Source organism: Maylandia zebra, linkage group LG4, assembly GCF_041146795.1.
Source record: "Maylandia zebra isolate NMK-2024a linkage group LG4, Mzebra_GT3a, whole genome shotgun sequence".
NCBI classification, from domain to species: domain Eukaryota; kingdom Metazoa; phylum Chordata; class Actinopteri; order Cichliformes; family Cichlidae; genus Maylandia; species Maylandia zebra.
The window spans coordinates 695723-715789 of NC_135170.1; the positions used below are offsets into that span (position 1 = coordinate 695723).

At 44.5% G+C, this 20067-nt stretch overlaps 1 protein-coding gene across 4 annotated transcripts; it reads right to left on the reverse strand.

The window, feature by feature from the left end:
- Positions 1-245: 245 nt before the first annotated feature.
- Positions 246-11052, reverse strand: rogdi (rogdi atypical leucine zipper). Of its 4 annotated transcripts, none has more exons than XM_076882816.1 (12): positions 10919-11052; positions 10563-10725; positions 7821-7892; positions 7444-7526; positions 7218-7275; positions 7054-7134; positions 4965-5060; positions 4789-4887; positions 3867-3980; positions 3732-3781; positions 3244-3370; positions 246-1987 (listed from the first exon to the last, which is right to left on the reverse strand). In XM_076882816.1, the coding sequence occupies exons 1-12, from the start codon at positions 10975-10977 to the stop codon at positions 1946-1948; spliced, it is 1044 nt and encodes a 347-aa protein (XP_076738931.1). In that variant the 5' UTR covers positions 10978-11052; the 3' UTR covers positions 246-1945. The 4 variants fall into 4 exon arrangements, with proteins under 4 accessions (XP_076738931.1, XP_076738932.1, XP_076738933.1 ...); XM_076882817.1 differs by having other exon boundaries at positions 7218-7272; positions 10919-11048; XM_076882818.1 differs by having other exon boundaries at positions 10808-11022.
- Between the last annotated feature and the right edge of the window lie 9015 nt (positions 11053-20067).

Genomic DNA, 20067 nt, shown 5'->3' on the forward strand with positions numbered 1-20067 from the left:
ACATGAACTTGAGCTTCATGGAACAAACTGATGGATGTTTCAGAATTCTGATTGCAAATCAGGTGCAGCTGGTGTTACCACAAACAAACAAACCGGGTCGGGTAGGTTTGGATCTCTTTCCCCCCCTAATGTAGGACATCATTACAAAAATGAATTTTGCATGAATCTTTGTCTAATATTAAATCTGACAACCTGAAATGTGACAAATACAATGTGGCACTGCATTTCCAATAATACAAATGAAGTTCAGTGATGACTTTTTTATTACATGCATCTTCAGATCACCAAAGAGAGTTCATCAGGACGAAAGTTTAATTGCACACATTCCACATTTTACATGACAGGCATCTTTAAATACATTAATACTTAGTGGAAAGAAGTCATTTGTTCATGTCTACAATAGTATTTGGTTCAAAGAAAATCAACACGAGACGAATACAAACAGCAACAGATGATGTCACAGGTAGCTTATTTAAATAAATCCATGTAGTAACAAAGAGGGAATGTGAGGTCGAGGGATGAAGGGCCCTGCTCCAGCCACGTTTGTGTTCATCAGTTTGCACAAATGTGTTTCTGCTCATCCTGCTCGTCGGGTTTTCTTACAGCTTCTGCTGTTCTGAAACAAACGTGCTGCCATCTGTACTGAGCTCAGGCCGGTGTGCAGAAGCAGACAAACACAGCACATCAGGACTGCGCGACAATCTGAACCAAAGCAGACTGGAGGAGCCATGACACGTGTAAATATACGCCGTGCGTGGTTCTCTGTAAAGCAGACCACAGGGGGAGACTGTGGCATGTTCGTGATATCACTCCTAACAGATGTTTTACCCATTACAACAACGTTTGATTCTTACTGTGTCCCACACACCCACATACTGAATGAGGGAATAATTCGGAGGAAGAGGCTGAGCTAGAGCAACACTTCCTCTGTTGATTGTGCACCTTATAAAACTGGAAACAGGATCAATTAGAGCTCAGCTCTGTGAAGAAGCATCTCAGTATCTACATACACAGGTCAGCCAATCAGCTAGTGACAGGTAAAATGAGCTGAGCAGCTGACATCTATGTCCAAACTGCCACTCATTACACCCCAAACGACCTGGTACAGTGATGACAGCCTCCAGCAGAGCCCCGTCCTCGACGTACTGTGGAGCAGGTTTGTTTCCTGTGGGAAGATTAGAAAGGTGCTACGGCAGGAGAAACGGAACAGGAGCTTCTTCAAAGACCTTCCTCCTTTGTTTACGTTCTTGGTCCCATCAAAAATACAGAAAACTGTTACCTTCATCACAGATTCCTCCTCCTGTTCCCACTCCAACATGATGCGCTTGGCAGCCACTGAAACTGCCTTTTCCATGTGCATCATAACAGTAATGCACAGGCACTGTCACGCAGCACTGCTGCTGCATGTGAGGTTAATGCTATGCAGCAGAGTGAATAGATGATGCTGTTAGTGGCAGCAGACTGTTTGACTCTGAGCATTTTACACAGTCACAGGCTTGTGGTGTCCACCTGTGTACCAGTACTACAGTACTACGGTACCACAGTACTACAGTACCAGTACCACAGTACCAGTACCACAGTAGTAGGGCAGGACTTTACTACGAGGAAGCTTTCAAAGCGATCACCATGCTGGGACAGAACAAGTACAAGAAACGTACTTTTAGTACAAAATTAGTGTTCTACAAAACAACTCAAACACAATCAGGAATGTGAGTGTGGGTAATAAATAATTCTATTAAAGGGAACCAAATGACATGAATCCACACGGCAGTACTGAGACGCACTGACGGGACTGTCTGCTATCTGGGCTAACATCACTGGGGGCGGAGCTTTAGCGCTCTGACATCACACTGCATTTCAAATAGCTAAAATAATGAACACTTCCTTTACAACAGAGTGCTAAGTGCGAGTCCGAGCGGAGCCTGGAGGATGACGGGCTGCAGGATTAAAAAGGTCTGTAGTTCCAGAAACTGGAGAAAACCGAGATCTGCAGGGAAGGAAGCAGCTGGGATTCAGTCAAAGATGAAACAGTTTTCACTTCCTTTCACTTTCTGCTCACTGTAACAGATTTAATGGTGAAAAACAAAGAACTGTCTAGACCAAAAGGAAAGGTCACTTTATGAAACAAACTGCCAAACGGTCAAATACTTCACGCCACTGTAGAAACACGTTTAGGCAAACCGTGCTGTGATCATTTAAGCCAGAGCTCTTTGATCCCGAGCTGTTCCCACAGTAAAGACTCAGGCTGCTTCTCTAAAGTAAATGAAACAAACCCAAAGTCTTTGTTATCCAACGTTGCTCATACAGCTGTCACGTGACCCTGGCTAACGTCTCGGTTCACCCCAGGTTAGTTACAGCGGTGTGGAGACGTGTTCGTGCCCTTCATCATAACTGACTTTTTGTATGTTTGATCCGAAACACTTAAGCGTGACAAAAAGACCCCCCGCCCCCCATGAAAGCTCCAGAACCATCAGCATCAGGGGTTAGGCTAAGCCTCGCTACACTGAATGGTGGTGTTACTAAAAGTTCATATTTTCTAATTAGTTTCTGTTTTTATTTCAGTTTTAGCTTTTAATTCAGTTTTCAGAGTAAATGTTCATATTTCATTTACATGTTTGAACATTTTTAGTCACATTGGTGTCATGCTGGCACAGAAAAATCAGTACAGGTGTTACAGTAGGAGCTGTCACGGAGCAGAAACGGGAGCTGGAAGCATGTAAATATAATAATAACCACTGCAGCCAAACAGAGAGCCTGACGAGCCCAGCTGTAAGTAAGCTGTTAAGACTCGACTGTACGCTGTGTTCCTGTTTTCCTCTGAAACAATAAGTTCTGTTGGAGCAGCCTTTCAACGCCTCTCTCTGTCTCTCACTGCAAACTTGACCCACACAACAAAGTAAAGCTATTTTTCAGCTACGAGCCTGACACGAACCCGACGTATCAGCCAGAGGTCCCTTTACTACGGTTCGGAGCCGCAGACCTGTTTTATATACGCGTGGGATAGTTTTCTATATGAGATCGCTGCAAAAAAAGTGCAGCCTTACCTAATGTCCACCTACTGTTACTCATTTATATGAAGATTTTAACATCTAGCTGGTGTTGGTGTGGCGAGTAACAGTTCATTTTAAAAGTAACCTTCCAAACACTGCCGAACAGACAGCACGTGCTCCCAGAATGAATGCTCCATCTCCTCCACGTCTCTCACGTCATGATTAATAATGTGCGAGTGTTTGAGGGACTGACCTTGTCCTTCAGCTGCTGACAGAGCTGCAGGGATATGGTGAAGAACACCAGCGTGTCGCTCAGCCAAGGTACCACACACTCCACTTTGTGAACATGGCTCACCTCAAACCGGTTGTTGTTGAGCTCACTGTGTTAGCAAAATGTAAAGAGAGCTTAGATACTGTCCACCATGTACACTTTAGCACTACTGTGTGTTACCAGTAACTAGATAGTAAATCAGTTTCCATCCAAGCCAGCATCATGGGGCAGGAGCCCAGCTGTTGAGTAAGAGGCCATTTGGCCACAGTCATATTTAAATATTACTCATAGAGCCAGGTTTCAGTAATATTACACAACAGAATAAGGCTGTATCATCTGGTAATGGAAATATGTGGTTTTCTAATAATAAGCATGTACAGGAATAGTTGCAATGACACTGATGGCTCTTTGTGTAAACGTTTCACCTCCTACAACATGTTCAAGCTTCATCAGAGGACTGAAGGACTTACAACATCGCTCCAGGGCTGTGCAGCACTGAGCTCCCAGCAGGCTTGAAATTCTGCAGATATGAGAAGGATCACAAACACTGGTCACATGACAGAGGGCGGCTCCACAGACAGGTGCACGGTGTCACAGAGTCTAACCTTGGTGGTGTTAGCAGGCAGCACGTGGAGCTGGTACACAGTCAGACACAGTTTGCTTAAGTTGATGTAAAAGTTGACCATGACATCCCCGGGTATGGGAGGAGAGAACATTTTCTGGTGATCAAACAAGAGAGGCCGGTGTGAGGCAGTCAGGCTGAAACATCACAGGAAGGTTTAACCTTCAGCAGTATTACTCTGCTGGGTTTCTCTGCAGTGACTTCACTGAGCCAGCACTCAGAGCTCATCAAGTCCTGCTTTAAAATTCATCATCAGAGCCAGGAACACCTGCAGATTGCTTTGGTGTATTTCTGCCCTGGTGGAGTTTATTTCCACCCACACCACCTCCATGAGTGCTTCTCCAACCTTTCTCCTCTAACATCAGAGCAGCATGGGCTCCGAGCAGGTTCATTGGGTAACGATATAACGAGTAATATTTGATGTGGCTACTGCCACGTGGCTCTAATAACATATCCTGCATTACACAGGTCTAAAGTGTGGACAGCAAAGGTGTAAATAGCTCCTACAGGTTACCTGAAGTTCATCTCTGATCCTGTGAGTGTCGACCGAGGTTAGTCAACGCCAACCCAGACTGCGGGCGCTGGTTTCACAGAACAGTTGTGGATTCAGAGCCCAGCACTGAGACTGGGCTTTTTACAGGACCTAACTATGACTCACTGCGACTGTTCCACTTCAGCACTGCTTTTGATGCCATAGATCGCCCTCGTCTGTCAGCGGGAGCCTCCCCCCAGAGTCAGAGGGCTGGAACAGTTTACACTGCACTGACCTACAGGAGGACAGCTTCCTGAGAAACCCTGCTCTCACGAGGAACCTGATTTGACTAAACTTGCTGTCATGTTTTCTTTAAAACCTGCATCTTTACACAGTTATTCTTCAGTAAGATCATTGAGTGCAGCGTGTTTACCATCAAACCGCTGGCAGCCAGCTCAGGCAGCGTCATGGAGGCCGGGGTAGTGAGGCGGTTTCGAGCTCGTGTAAGCTGCAGCATCACTCCATCCATGAGCTGCAGCATGAACACAAACGTGATGTTAGTATCAGCAGCATCAGCAGAGTGGCAGCTCTGTGCTAACAGGGACACACCTTGTTGACCTCAGCCCCAGACTTGAAGTGGTAGCTCTCGTCACGGCTGCTCAGCAGCTGCAGAGCCTGGTTCACGTGGTTCCTGGCATCTTGGATCTGATGGGCCACAGAAACGAGGACCAGTGAAGGGTGGGGGTCATATGTTAACACAAGTTCCTGAAGAAAACTGTCCAGCATCACCTCTCGGCTTCATTGCATTCACTTTTAAAAGCTAGATTAGTATGGCGTTATTTTTGTGCCACTATTCTGAGCGCACGTAAAAAAGGTTTGCAGGTGTAAGTGTTGCATTTTGAGGAGAAATTTATTTTGAGCGAAGAAAATTCATTGCTGCGTGCAGAAAATGTATTTCAGCGTTTGCTGTTATCCACACACACACACACACACACACACACACACACACACACACACACACACACACACACACACACACACACACACACACACACACACACACACACACACACACACACACACACACACACACCAGCAGCCCCTCTCGCTCGCTCAGTTTTTGTACTTGCGCTTGCTCGCAATGTGTCGCTCGCGCTCTCAACATTTTTGCCCGTGTGCGCTCAACTCTTTCTGTACACTGTTATATTTGTGCCACAAAACCAGCCAATCACAGACTTGGATGCAAAAATATCTGATTGGCTGTTTTGGTCTCCAATCAGCTCGAAATGACGAAATGCAATATCCCAGAATCCATTTCGTCCAAAACTCAAACGAGGCAGTGGCGGAGGAACACAGAGGGGCGGAGTTTGAAATGTTGAGAGCGCGAGCAACACATTGCGAACAAGCGCAAGTGCAAAAACTGAGCGAGCGAGAGGGGCTGCTGTTGTGTGTGTGTGGATAACAGCAAACGCTGAAATATATTTTCTGCACGCAGCAATGAATTTTCTTCACTCCTCAAAATGCAACACTTACACCTGCAAACCTTTTTTACGTGCGCTCAGAATAGTGGCACAAAAATAACGCCATAGACTAGCTGATGACTTACAGACCGTCGCCTGTAAGTCATCAGGTGCAGCTACTCATACGGATAATAAGTAAAGCTTTAACTGTGAACATGTTTAACAGCTTGGTTTTTCCATGAGCTACTACAGAGAGGAGCAATCTTCTGTTTGACAACATAATCATGCAAATGAAAGCAGGACCTGAATAACTGGTAAAGTCTGTACAGAGAACTTCAATAAATAAACACGGCCTCACAATGACAAAGATATTATTCCTAACTACAAACAATGTGCTGCTTGGGGTCTTTCCATCACTGCAGAGCTCAGACATTAAGACAAACGTAGTGCTTTGGCTGTGGGACCAACATGTAGAGAGGAGAACTGGATCCACTGTCCCCTCCTGGATGTTACCAAACATCAGACATGTGAAAGAATCTGCTGCTTTGTTTTCAGCTCGTGGCATAACATGTCCCTAACATGAGAACAACATGTGACCAGTGTCACGTTTCCAAAGTAGACCGAGGCGTCTGCCTCCACCCACACCTGCCCACAGCTCGGCTGCTTTGGGCTCAGTGATATTTTCATAATGCTCTGAATGTCAAACTGTGTTTGGTATAATTAATGCAAAGTGTTGATTCAATTCAAAGTCATGTTAGAAGCTCGCTGGTTGTGATGTGGTCAGGCCTCCCTGGTCAGAGGCCCCGCCCCTCTGACCACAGTCCTGCTCACGTTTGTCATTAAACTCTGAACAGACACATGCTGACAGTCTTATAGTTACATGGATGCATCAGGTAATACTTCTGTGATGTCACACTACACGCGTGCTAGCAGAGGGCCCACACAAACGTTACAGTGACCGTTAACGCCGTGAGACTGGTTTCATTGGTAGTTAATATCTGACCTAACATCGCTCTGCCTCAGCCTGGCTGCACTCTGACAAACAGTAAGAGATTGCTGCTTTGCTCTGTGTGAACCACGTTGTGCACGTTAGCTGCTTCATGGTGAGCGTTATACCGGGGAGCTGAGGAGCTGCCTTCTCTCTCGTTGTTTTCTAAGGTTTCATCCTCAAACTTCTGTAGCTGTAAAGTCAGAGAAGCAGCTACGTGTTGTATTAAGTGCAGCGCTGTTTTCTATACCTGTTGCAGTTTCCACTGTTTGTCTTCTCTAAACTGGAAGTGCAACACTTGGCTGCTCTTTGCAACCTTCAGGTTGATATCCTGTTGAGACAGAGTCAAACATTAAAGATGCTCAGCCTAAAGCAGTGTCGTTAAAAGCCTTGGTGAGAACGTCATACACTCACAGCCTGAGTCAGCACCTCCCCCTGCAGAGTCAGCACGCCCTTCACCTGATCCATGCTGCTGGAAAAAGTCACATTTTTACCTTTGGAATCATCACAGGACAACAAATACAGAAGGAAGTGGATGTGAAAGGTGACCCTATCACGTATAATGCCGACAGCGCTACATGTAACGTGATGTCACAAATGATTACCACGGTAACAGTACGGCAGTGTGAGCTGCATTTACGTTGAGCTGCCAAGGATGAAGTTCTCCTGCTTCAGCTGATTTTCAAAGCCTGGTGTCGGCATGGAGAAACGTCTGGATGCCTCCTGGTGACAAGAACACAGCAGAGACTTCTTCATGTGCTGAAACGACCTGAGAGCTTCTTCCTGCTCTGCTGTGGAGTCCTGTTAGAGGACTGTGTATTTATGGTGCTGAGGACACTTGTGTTTGCCCAGCCTTTCAGTTAAAACAGCAGCGCTCTGTCATAGTGACCTGCCAGATGCTGTCAGCCTGGCAAAGACTTACCGTGACCAGCAAAGAGCTCCATGGGTAAAGCTCATGTATCATTTCAGCCACGTAATTATGCAACTATTTCTAACACATGAAAGCTCATCGTTTACCTTGAGAACATCTTGGAGCTGCTTTAAGACAGCGTGCACTTCTTCTTTAAGCAGCCAGTTGAACTCCTCCTCCTGCCAAACACAGTGAACCAGTTTCCTGTTAGTGAGAGACAAAGATAACAGCTCGCCCTGCACGCGTACACAATTACTATTATTGATGGTAAATGGGCTGATTCTTATACAGCACTTTTCTACTCTCCCGGAGTACTCAAAGCGCTCTATACAACATGCCTCATTCACCCAGTCACTCCCATTCTCACAAGCACTACCTCTGTACTGAGTGCTTTCTAACTACACTCACACACATTCATACATCGGAGAGCAAATTGGGGTTAGTATCTTGCCCAAGGATATTTGGCATGCAGAGTGGAGGAGCCTGGGATCGAACCTCCAACCTTCTGATCAGTAGGTGACCTGCTCTACCTCCTGAGCTACAGCCACCACCCATTATTGATCAATAATACATATCAATAACTATACGAGACTTCAAATTACTCATATGTCAGTAATTTACATGATTACCTAATAATCTGCAACATTGTGTCCAATACCCATAAAGGTGTATTTTGACTTCATCTGATTAGACTGATTGACTCTATGGAAGATTTCTGCTGCAACACAGGCAGCCGTCAGGTCAGGTCTGTTATCTGACCTTTTGTAGTCTCGCCTCTTTCAAATAATTCAACTAATGTGAGACTGAAATTGAGCACTTGAAGGGTTTGAATGGAATATTTACGCCCGTTTTAAAAAGCTAACTGGCTAGCAGTGTCATTAATAGGGATGGGTACCAGTGTCCGGTGCCATGATGGCACCGGTTCTGACATAAACGGTAGTAACCAGACCGAAAAGCAGCGCACATTTCGGTGCTTTTTTTTCCTGAGCTGTGATACACTTCTAGCCAATCATTTTACGTTTCCGAGGATAGTAGGCGGGGCCAGGTACGTACGTTCTTTTAGAGCAGAGCTACAGATTAAAAATGTCCAAGGCAAAAAGTCTGGCTGTACTTCACAGCAAAAGATGCAAACTCAGCAGCAACAAGTGCTTTAAGCTGATACTGTGATACTGTCAAAGGAGGTAACACCTCAAATCCGATGAAACACCTGGCGACGCATAGCGCTTTTTTTAAAAGCCCAGAAATGCGCCGTATTTGATAGCTTGCTGCGAGACCTCACACCGTGCACGTCGGGTGGGTTGCCAGTTATCGGACCCGGAGCAACATCCCCCAAAAACCCGAAGAATAGAGTCCTGGCCCCTAGCCCTGCCAGTGTAGCAGAAATGATGAGGATGATGATGATGCAGCAGCAGCCGTTCCTCTGTGTGAGTCGCTTAATGTTGTTCGAGTGTAATTTACGTTGAGTAGACTAACCACGTTATTACATTAATGCATGTAAGGTGAACTAGCAAACACCATCATAGCTACATGCGGCTGTCTTCTTGTTTGATGCCAGATACTCCCTTCACCCTGGCCAAAAAGGCTAAAATGACAAAAGAAAAAGTGGAAAACAGCTAAACATGAGAGGTTTTTGGACAAAGTTTATGTTTTTTCCATTGTTTAAGCACTGCTTCCAGCCAAGAGTGATACCATATATGCCCCATAGCTGCAGAAAAGGCTAACATTGTTATCTTTTTACAAAAAACCAGCTGAACATGAGAGGTTTTTGGACCAATTTTGTGTTCTCCATTCTTTAAGCACCGGCACCGTTTCAGAAGTACTGATTTGGCACCGGTATCGGATAAAACCTAAACGATACCCATCCCTAGTCATTAATGTCGGTGTAACATCCACATGAACACAGGGAACCCTAGAACAAACTGTGGGGTGTGGCCCACTGGGGGGAGCACCGGTCTACAAGGGGACAAGCCGTTCTGCCAACGAGCCGTTGTTTCTTTAACGTCCCCACACAGACCACTGTTTCATGGTCCAGGTTCAGCCACTTAAAACGGTCTGATCCTGGACACTAATGACTCCAACAGGCTGTGACGTGGAACTAAGCAGCAGTGGTAATGTGCCGCGTGTCCACAGTGGGGCTCAGTGCAGAGGCTCGCTACAGTAGACCTTACACCCTACTGGTTTGTATGAAAGCATTAAAACCACACTGCTAATGTTCTTTCACAAAAGTGTTGACATTATTAGCTGTGATGTTACTGCCCCGTGTGTCCAGCTCAGACTTTGTTCCTGTGCGCGTCTCATTACTGAAGGACAGGCCAGCTGTGGACCGTCAGCCAGCTGTGGACCGTCAGCCAGCTGTGGACCGTCAGCCAGCTGTGGACCGTCAGCCAGCTGTGACAGTGGGAGCTTACTTGTGATTGGTTGTTACTGGCAAGCAGACGGTTTTACCAGTACATGGCTGAATCTGTTCACAGCCATATTAGATCATTCCCTCCTGCTGTCGTAGAGATACACTCTGTGACATTTACACGCGTGTTGATGCCGTGTTTAACAGTACGACCCCCGCCCTGCAGGGAAAACGTTTAGGTCCAGTTTGTCCTCGGTAGTCAGCAGCAAACAGAAGGCTCGGGCTCAGCTGTCGCTCTCACGGTGACGGTCAGTGAGCCGTTGCCATGGGCCCACTGACCGTCAACCACAATGTCACAGTAACATGACAGCGCGCGGGGCTAACAGCTACCGTGGGCAGCTCTGTGCAATAACAGACGAGTCAGTGCGAAGCACCAGCAGCCTTTCAGTCACAGCGCTGTTTGCTAGTGCAATGGTGCGATATACGCGACGGCTGAGCAGCTTACCAGCACAACGCGCTCCACCTGACTGGCCGTCGACGTCTTCGGGAGCTCCGACAGAGACCTCTGCGGATTCAGCATTTTGTCCTGGCACCACAAACAAACACCGGCCTCTCTCGCTCGGGGTGACGCCGTCTCACGGTGGCCTTTGGAAGCTGTGTTGCCTTCACTGACGTCGGATACAAGTTAAGTTAAGTTGAGCACCCAAAGAAACGGCGATAAGTTGAAATAAGAAACCAAACAAAAGCGACCACGACACGATGCTCCGTCACGGCAGTAGTTTATAATCCGGCCTGTGATCATGTGAGTCAGACGTTATATTCACTACTGCAGTCCATAGAGTCTGTATACTACCGGACTACCTGTGTGCTGTCGTTACACACAGACGATGCTTCTTCTCTTTAGCTTCCGCCTGCTGCATTTAGTTTGAGAGAATGAAGCTACATTTGTATTGTTTTATGACAACCACCTGAATGCAGCATCAAATTAGTCACGTGTTTAGTGCGGAGCCCTCCCATCCAACGGCTCTGGCGTAGTGGCGCCACCCACCAATCCATATCTGGCTTAAGAACTTCCGCTTGGCGTTTTCCACGCCGTTACGCAACCCACGCCTGACAGTTGGTCAAACTGGACGTGACGCAGCGTCAATGCGGCGACATTCCTCGTCCTGAGAGTTGAGTCGGGAGGAGGTCACAATGAAGTCCTGTGGAGTGCGCTGAGATTTTATGTAAGAGCGAGGGGACGTTTGCATTCACTCTTCTTGGGGGATTAGCATCACCTGCGAGGCTCACCTGCCTCCGTCACATGTCTCGCATTCACATTCATACACCTCGCTGTGATCTTGATGGCACATTTGTTTCAAGGTTATTTTCAGAGAGAGCAGGCGGACTGATGGTCGGGATGTCCGCGGATTTAATAAACAAGTTTCCATAGAAAACACAGTCGTGAATCGCTCCAAGAGGATCCAAAGATGCCAGACTGTGCCATTTAAGTGAGCAATAGTTAGTCAGGCTTTGTGAAGGTCATTCACAGTGTTGAAGTCAAAGGCGGGTAAAGCAGGAAAAAAATAAAACACCTTTTCAAGACAAACGAATGAATCCGAGTGAGAACGACGATCGCTTAGCAGAAAGTGCTTTTCTAACAGTCAAGCTCTACTAAGGTTAGATGTTAGTTAAACTGCAAAGCTGTTTGTCTACAGTGTTTCTTCTGTGGTTCATGTACAGAAACCTGTTGTTTCTAGTTTCTACTGGGACCAATCCGAACTTTCTGTTCGCTAAGCTTAACTTAGTGGCTTAGTGAACTAATATGTCTGTGAAGGTTCTCAGTCCTCCAGGTCATCGTAGTCTAAGGAGCTTGGAAAGAAAAGCGTCTGGGCTTCTTTAAGTTGCTTGAAGACGTTTCACCTCTCATCCGAGAAGCCTCAAGACATGCTTCCCCCACACTGGATCCTCACCAATGCTGTACCCACAGGATGCTGTACCCACAGGATGCTGTACCCACAGGATACTGTACCCACAGCGCTTCACTGTGTACTCTCACACCTGGACAACAAGAATACATAAGCAAGAATGCTGTTGGCTTCATGTGGAAACAGAAAATGGGCACAAGAACAGTTTAAGGGAGGAAAGAGTTTGATATAGTTCGGGTCACTCCCTTGGTGAGGAATGTCAAATGGATGAGAGTGACAGCGAGTAAGAGAAGATCCCAGAATGATGTCTAAAGAACAGTTAGGAGATCGTGTGTGTCTGTGTGTGTCTTTAGAGGACACTGTGATGTAAGGAGCCAGGATGTCGTTCCACGCAGAGCCGACAGACACACAGAAACTTGTACAACTGCAGATACGGATGTATGCGTCATGCGTGGTGTCACACAGGTGTATTAGCCCAGGCACAGACCTGAGCCACAGCCAAGTCATTCATAAACAAATCATCTGCTGATGGGAAAGTTAGTGTTTGGTGGTCTGTGTGCCAAAGTATTCCTGAACCCAGTTTGCTTCACTGGAGTGTGAATGTAGGAAGTGCTATAAAAAGCAGTCTATTATTTCATTGTTACTAAACACATATGAAAACCAGCTTGTTTGTTAAAATAAAAATTTTGAACCAATTAATTGTTTTCTCATGAATTTACTGACATTTTGTTACACTTAAAACACTTTATTGTCCTGAGGCAACAAACCAATTTCTGGTGTGTGTGCGTGTGCGTGCTGAGGGGGACTAACATCATTGGTTTATATACAAACTGTCTCGAGCCATCAGAGCAGCGGCGACATGTGGTGCATGTGGCAGGGCATCCAGGCCATCAACACCTGCCTGCCGCGGTGACGCCTCCCTACCAGACGCACGGAACAACTTCTATGCACGGTTTGAAGCTCAGAATGACGTGGTGATGAGGAAGTCCAACCCCCTCACACATCCGGGTTCTGTGTCTGACCTCCGCTGATGTGAGGAAAACTCCTTGCAGAGTTAACACATGGAAAGCTGCTGGTCCAGATCACACTACTGGGAGATTCCTGGCTTCAAACTTTAACCTCTGCACAATAGCAGAGGTTAAAGAAGTTCCACAGATACATACAAATATTGTAACTAACAGAAAAAATGAAGGATGTGCTCATAATTCACAAAGAACAAGTAACATTCAATGTGTTTATTACATTAGATTGAAATGAATGAAGAACTGTTTGCTGGAAACAGTTTTGGTGGTTTGTGGTACAAAATGTGTAAATGATCAAACTGTAAACCTTCATCTTTTTTATGTTTTTATGTTTTAACAGAGGTTTAAGAACAAAAGCTGTCAAAATAATGTGACATTCAAGTAAATTCTGTTTCACTCCTATAGTGCTAAATCAGCAGTCGTCTGATAATACCGAGGAAGATTTTTGTGAAGAAAGCGCCATCTGCTGGTGACACGCTGTAATTGAATGAAAGGCCTGTTTACAGGGGAAAGCAGTAGAGGAGGGACTCCCAGCAACTGTCAGCTGCTGAGGGGCAGTTTTATGTATCTACACATCCTCACAACAGTAATACACACATGCATGCCTCATCCAAGGATCCTGTCCACACGCATACTGTACATGTAGAGTAAGTGTGCACATATATCATCCTCTGTAATTTCCATACTGTGAGCAGTGCTACTCAGTGAGCTAACCTAATTAACTGAGTGACTGTGTTTAAATGTGCTCATGCTCTGTTCACCACGCTCTGCTGTGGATGTTAGGCAGAAAGCTTTTAGGCATGTTTCAGAAAGCACTGAGTGCTCCAGAAAAATACCCTGTAAGAATCTACAGGCGCTTGATGCAGTTTATGAGAAATATTTGCACACAGTTGTCTTATTGGACACAAACTCTATGAAGAAAAATGTCAAAATACACAACATAATATATTAAAGTTAATATTTCAGTCACCTGAGAGGCGCTGAGCAAGACGGGTTTGATTTTCATACAGACGCCAAATTATATATGTAACTGTAAATAATCATAAAGATTACTATTTCTGTTGTTATTTAAAAAAAAAGCTCTATCCAACTACACTGACACACTGATAATACTGCGCTATAATGACATATAATCAAATACTTTGTGGTTTAAAGATGAAACAGCTCAATCTGTCATAATGTTTTCTCTAAATTTAACCTTTATTAAGGAAAAACTCTTGAGATTAATCTCTTTTTCAAGAGTGTGCTGGCCGAGACGTACAGTGGTGCAGTCATAAGTTTCAGCAAATACACATACAAATCCAAACACTACCACAGACCAGGAGCAAACAAAGAGAAAACACAGAAACAAACAATACCTTTAGTAAAAGTCACTGTAAAATAAATAAAAAAGGGAAAAAGGCAAACTATTGGCAGCCTGTTGAAAGAGGTGGGATTGGCTCTCATTACACCCGAGAAAGGTAAAAGTACTTAACATCCATAAGAAATGCATGTCTGGCCTGTTATGCATGATTTAAATAAGAGAAATAACAGTAGCATTTTTGCTGCACAGCGGTCAGCACTGTCGCCTCACAGCTAGAACGTCCTGAGTTCAAGTCCACCATCCTTGTGTGGAGTTGGCATGTTCTCCCCATGTTTGTGTGGGTTCCCTCCGGGTACTCCGGAGACTGCTAAGACAGCTGGGATAGGCTCCGCCCCCCTGTGACCCTAAAAAAAAAGAAAAAGAAAAAGCAAAAAAAGCAAATGGATGAATGGATTAAGCATGTTGTAATTCATAACTGAGAATCAGAATATATGTGATTTTGCAAATAGTTAATTCTGCTGAATAGAATAAATGTAACAAACATAAATCAGAAAACGTATGAAATGATTGTAACAGGCCTCAGTGTTGGTGCTGCGTGGGAAGAGCAGGAGACACTGAGGCTGCACTAACCTCAGACAATCTGACTTTAACATGTAGTTATATTGTGATGAACAGAGTTATGAAGTATTTCTTTGAATTAAAAAGAGATGATGGTGGAACCACAAAGAGTCTAATGATAAATCCTGTTAAACAGCATAAAGTGAACGAAGCATCGAGGAAAGTAAACTCGTGACTGAATGTTCTTATGTGATGGAGTCAATGTAAGAGGACAACACAAGAGGAACATGCAGTGATAAAGTAACCTAATAATTACAGTAATTTGATTTGGCTTTTGCTCCTGCTACATCACTTCAGTCCTGCAATTAAAAAGTCTAAATTGTGGACGTTTAAACCTTTTGTAAGATGTAAAAACCTGCATATTTTTATAACATCACTCAAACAGGTTTTTGCTCCAGTCTTTGAGGCCTACCTGTCCAGGCCAGTCAATTCTAACCCAATCAGTTACAAGTGCACACATTTAGTTACTGATAACAGGTGAGTGTTTGGCCACAGGGCCGTCTTGGCAAGCACACCTTCACAGGGAGCAGCATGGACGGTTAGAGCTCCTCCCCAGCTTCATCTTACCACCCTTATGACCGCTCGTTTAAACCAGAGACAGTCCGACCAGTATGTAAGCTGACTGAGCCACACAGTGTCTTCAAAGACATCTGATAAGGGAAGCTTGTGTGCTGTAAGATCATCTCTGTGCAATTCAAAAAAGCCTAGAACAGGCCTTCCCTCTTCTGCATGGAGCAGAAGCTGGACATGCCCATCAGAGCACATGAAACAGTGCATCGGCCTGCTCTTTATGAAGCTGACAGTTTCCACAGCTGAGTCTAGTACAGCCTTAAGTTCTCCAGGTGTCTTTTTCACTGCGAGGGCCTCACCATGGATACTGCAGTGAGTCCACTGCATTTCTGGCGCCAAATTCAGCTTACTCCGCTGTGGCGACCTGTCATGGCTTTAGCACCATCCATGTAGACTCCAGTGCACCTTTTCCAATCCAGCCAATTCTCTTGAACGGATGCACTCAGGAGCTGGGAAACGTGTTCAGCTGTAGTTCTTGTCTGAAGTGACTTACAGAACAAAGTCCTCTCGAGCTGCACTTTGATGTTCATATCCAATATAAACAAGCAAATTGGCCATATCTGCAACATCTGTAGTCTCAGTGTGCGCTTTTATCATCTGTCATGGATCCTGTTCATCACCAACCTGTGTCGTTGGTAAGCGTCACCAAGCTGTTTGGCAGCCTTCTCCTCACATGTGATGCCTGTGAACTCTTTGGCTAACAGGCACAGCTGTTCACCAACTGTGTGTAGCTTAGCTGCTGTCGCTATGAGGAGACTGGCACTGAGGCTTCTTGTGCATTGGCTATGGGTGTAGCACAAGTTCAGCTTTGTGCTTTGATGGATTGCTTTCCCAAATGCAAAACACAGGAAACCCTGACAAGGACCCTCTATAGCAGCATAAGTTATATCTGGATACATAATATGATAAAAATATTTCAGGTAGCAAAGAAAGTGGAACACATGTTTCCAAAGTCCAGTACATAAAAATAAGATGCCACCCATGTTCTCTCGCTTGTCCAGTTCAGGGTTGGTGGGGGCACAACACCACCACCCTGCTCCGCCTTAATGATTGACCCCTAACCATCCAAAGATCCAGCCTCTCCTGCAGCAAGTAGCACCGAGCTGAACACTTGCATACTGAATGATTTAAAGTTTTGAAAAAAATAAATAAAAACCATGTTAAAGCAAGCATGTGATTGGCAGTTCATTGAGCAACAAAGCTGTCCTATTAAAAAATGCACCATTATAATTTGTGTACAAAGATAAGATAAGATAAGCTTTATTAGTCCCACACGTGGGAAATTTGTTTTGTCACAGCAGGAAGTGGACAGTGCAAAAGTTATGAGGCAAAAATTAGAATATAATAAGAATAAATACTGTACACAACTGTACAGAATAGAATAAAATAAAATACTATATACAGTAGAAGAAATAGAATAAAATATACAATAGGATAAAATAGAATACAAATGCTTTATACAACTGAGTAAAAATACAACTTTGTCAGAAAAAGATATAATCATTAATTAGTTTTTCCTTTTCTGTGCAAAGCGAACTTCGATTATCGTAGTCGTACACGAAAGACGCCCGACTCATTACTACTTGAGTTTAAATCAATAATCTGACAGCAGAAATCTGCCACGCCGCTCCTTAAGTAGCCGGGCTGATGGCGTCTGATACACCGCAGGTGTGTTGGGGGAACTCTGAGGATCACGGCCACGCCCACCTGAACAGAACACCCAACATCCCAGCTCCTAACATAATGGTCAGTTTATTTCAAGACAACTAGACTAACCTAGTTTGCAGTTGCAGCTCTGTTTCCTGCTCGTTACACAGAAACTACCAAAGGTACTTAAGTGCTAATAACTTAGAGATGATCACACGACTATTACCACTTTATTACCGAGCTTTTTGGAAAGTGCTACTGTTGTTCTATAACTGTATCTGTAGCTAGTTAGTATATAGTCCTTTTGTGTGTTTTTTCTAAAATTATTTATATTACAAAGTCATATTAGGGCCACATATAATATTCACTTTTTCTTAGAGTTGAAATTTCAAGAGTAAAGTCATAATTCTGTTTTGAGAAACAGACAAAATGTGCAGGTAGCAGTTATTTGAAGACAAACTGCTACCCTCTACAAAATGCCTTGTGTAGATAACTTGATAAAACAAACTGATCACATCATACACACATGAGAGTGTAACCATCAATAACCTTGCATCTGTCCATTACCAGCCTTTTCATTGTGTACAAATCTGTTTCCTGTTTTATTTTGAAAGTCGCTTGTCCTGTGTTCAGTGTATTTTTTGCTTCCTCCCAGTCTCATTATCACAGATCTGTTCCAGCTGTGTTTCCCTCCTGTTTCTCATCCCGACAGAGGACTGTGTATCGTGCATTGTCCCACATTGCTTGTTTTTCTTGCTACTTCCTGCTCCTAGTTTCCAGTTTATTTTGTTGTCTGTTGTGTTTGAGTTTCCTACAGCAATAAAAGCAGCCTCTTTCAGGCCATCTTGAGTCTGCATTTGGGTCCTACCTGTGCCTCCACACAGCGCTGCCCTGACGGCAGCAGTTTGAGCCAGAGTGCAGACAGTCGGAGACGAAAGGTGAACTTAAATACAGCTTTAACGCTGAACTCCAAAAAGGAACAAAACTGAGACTCCGAGGTAAACTTAGGCAGACGGCACACACAGCAAGACACGCGTAGATCACAACACCGACAAACTGAAACACAGGCCTTAAATACACAGAGGGAGCAATCAGGGGCAACAGGAGGGAAACACAGCTGGGGCAAATCAGGCCTAACGAGACAAAGGAAGCAAAACCAGACACATTAACATCAGACATGCACCTCCAAAGTAAAACAGGAAACATAACACAGACTGAACTTAAAGACAGACTCACAGGCAGGCACTGCAGAGGGAACAGAGACGTAAACCATAAGACAGAACTCTAACAAAGAAACCAAAGACTAGAAATGATAAATAATATAATAAACTCAAAACTCTGGGCCAACGACCCAGGCATCCTAACACACTCTACTTGGGAAAAAATAAAGGAAAAGTCAAATAAACACAAAAACCAGCGGTTGCCTGTCGCGACAAGGCTGCCATACTTGGCGCCATTTTAAGCTGGCTACTTAAACAATACAATATGTTACAGAGTTTACAAAGTTAATGAATAGCACTAATATAAACAAATCACTCAATTATAAATGTAAAGAATATCGACAAGAATATAACAGACGTGGAATATATATGACTGACATTTGACTCAGCACGTGCAAAAAGGGTGTGACTACTGCAGTGAGAAAAAGGTGAACGGCCATCTTTAAACAGATGGGTGGCTTATGACACCAACTATCAAGCTATAATGCAGTTTTGAGATCCCCCCCCCCCCCCCGATACCCCACTTGCATCTTGCATCAGGTGATCTCAGTAGGTCACATGATAGGGTGAGCCAAGGTGTCACAATGGTTTCATCCAAAACCTCTGCTGACAATGACCACGCCTTTTTCCCACTTTGGCTCATGTAACGAGGCACATGATGAATAGTGGGTCAACGACGGGAGGACACACACTGGGGCTTCAAATCTGGGACTCTCCACCCTTTGGTATTAGATGAGAGGTGAAACATCTTCAGTTAATTTTAAAGAAGTCCAGTCACTCTGGGTGACTTAGAACATATACAGACAATACAATAAAATGCAATTTTATTTATACAGCACATTTAAAAACCAGAGGTACGCCAAAGTGCTTCACAGAACCAGTTAAGAGCAAAAACAGATAAAACACTATGGCCCTGTGAGGCCAAATGCACTGTGACTTAAGAAACACCAGCAATAAGAAAAACGCTGCCAAACAGACATTTTACCATTTACTGTCATTTGTAAACACTGAAGCAGCTGTGTGTTTATGTGGAACATTTGTGATAATTAGATTAATTCAAAATAGTTTTTCTGTCCTACGACAGCTGGGATAGGCTCCAGAGCCCCCGCAGGTTAGCACTGCGCTGACAGCTGACGGTGTCGTATAACAACCAGCAACTGTGACGTGCAAAGTTTTGGAAACTTTTATTGAAGAAAATAAACTTTATAAGATTTGGGTGTCTGGGTGGGGGGATCGTTGCCTGATCCGCCTGATCTCTCCTCTGTGCCACCTGTCTACCATGTTTTGGTCTTCAGAAAAGACTGAGTGCTACTGTTACTGTGAAGAGGAACGGAGCCAGAACGTTCCCTGGCCTGTAGGTGTGAGGGGCCTGATGAATTAATTCTTCTGTGTTATCCACTTAGCCAGAGGTTGTTTGGTTTCCCCGATGTATAACTCATGGCAATCCTTCTCTCACCCCAACCAATCACAGCAGATGGCCCCGCCCCTCCCTGAGCCTGGTTCTGCCGGAGGTTTCTTCCTGTTAAAAGGGAGTTTTTCCTTCCCACTGTCGCCAAAGTGCTGCTCATAGGGGGTCATATGATTGTTGTTGTTTTTCTCTGTATGTATTATTGTAGGGTCTACCTTACAATATAAAGCGCCTTGAGTCGACTGTTGTTGTCATATGGCGCTGTATAAATAAAATTGAATTGAATAATATTGAATTGAATCCTCCTGCACTTAA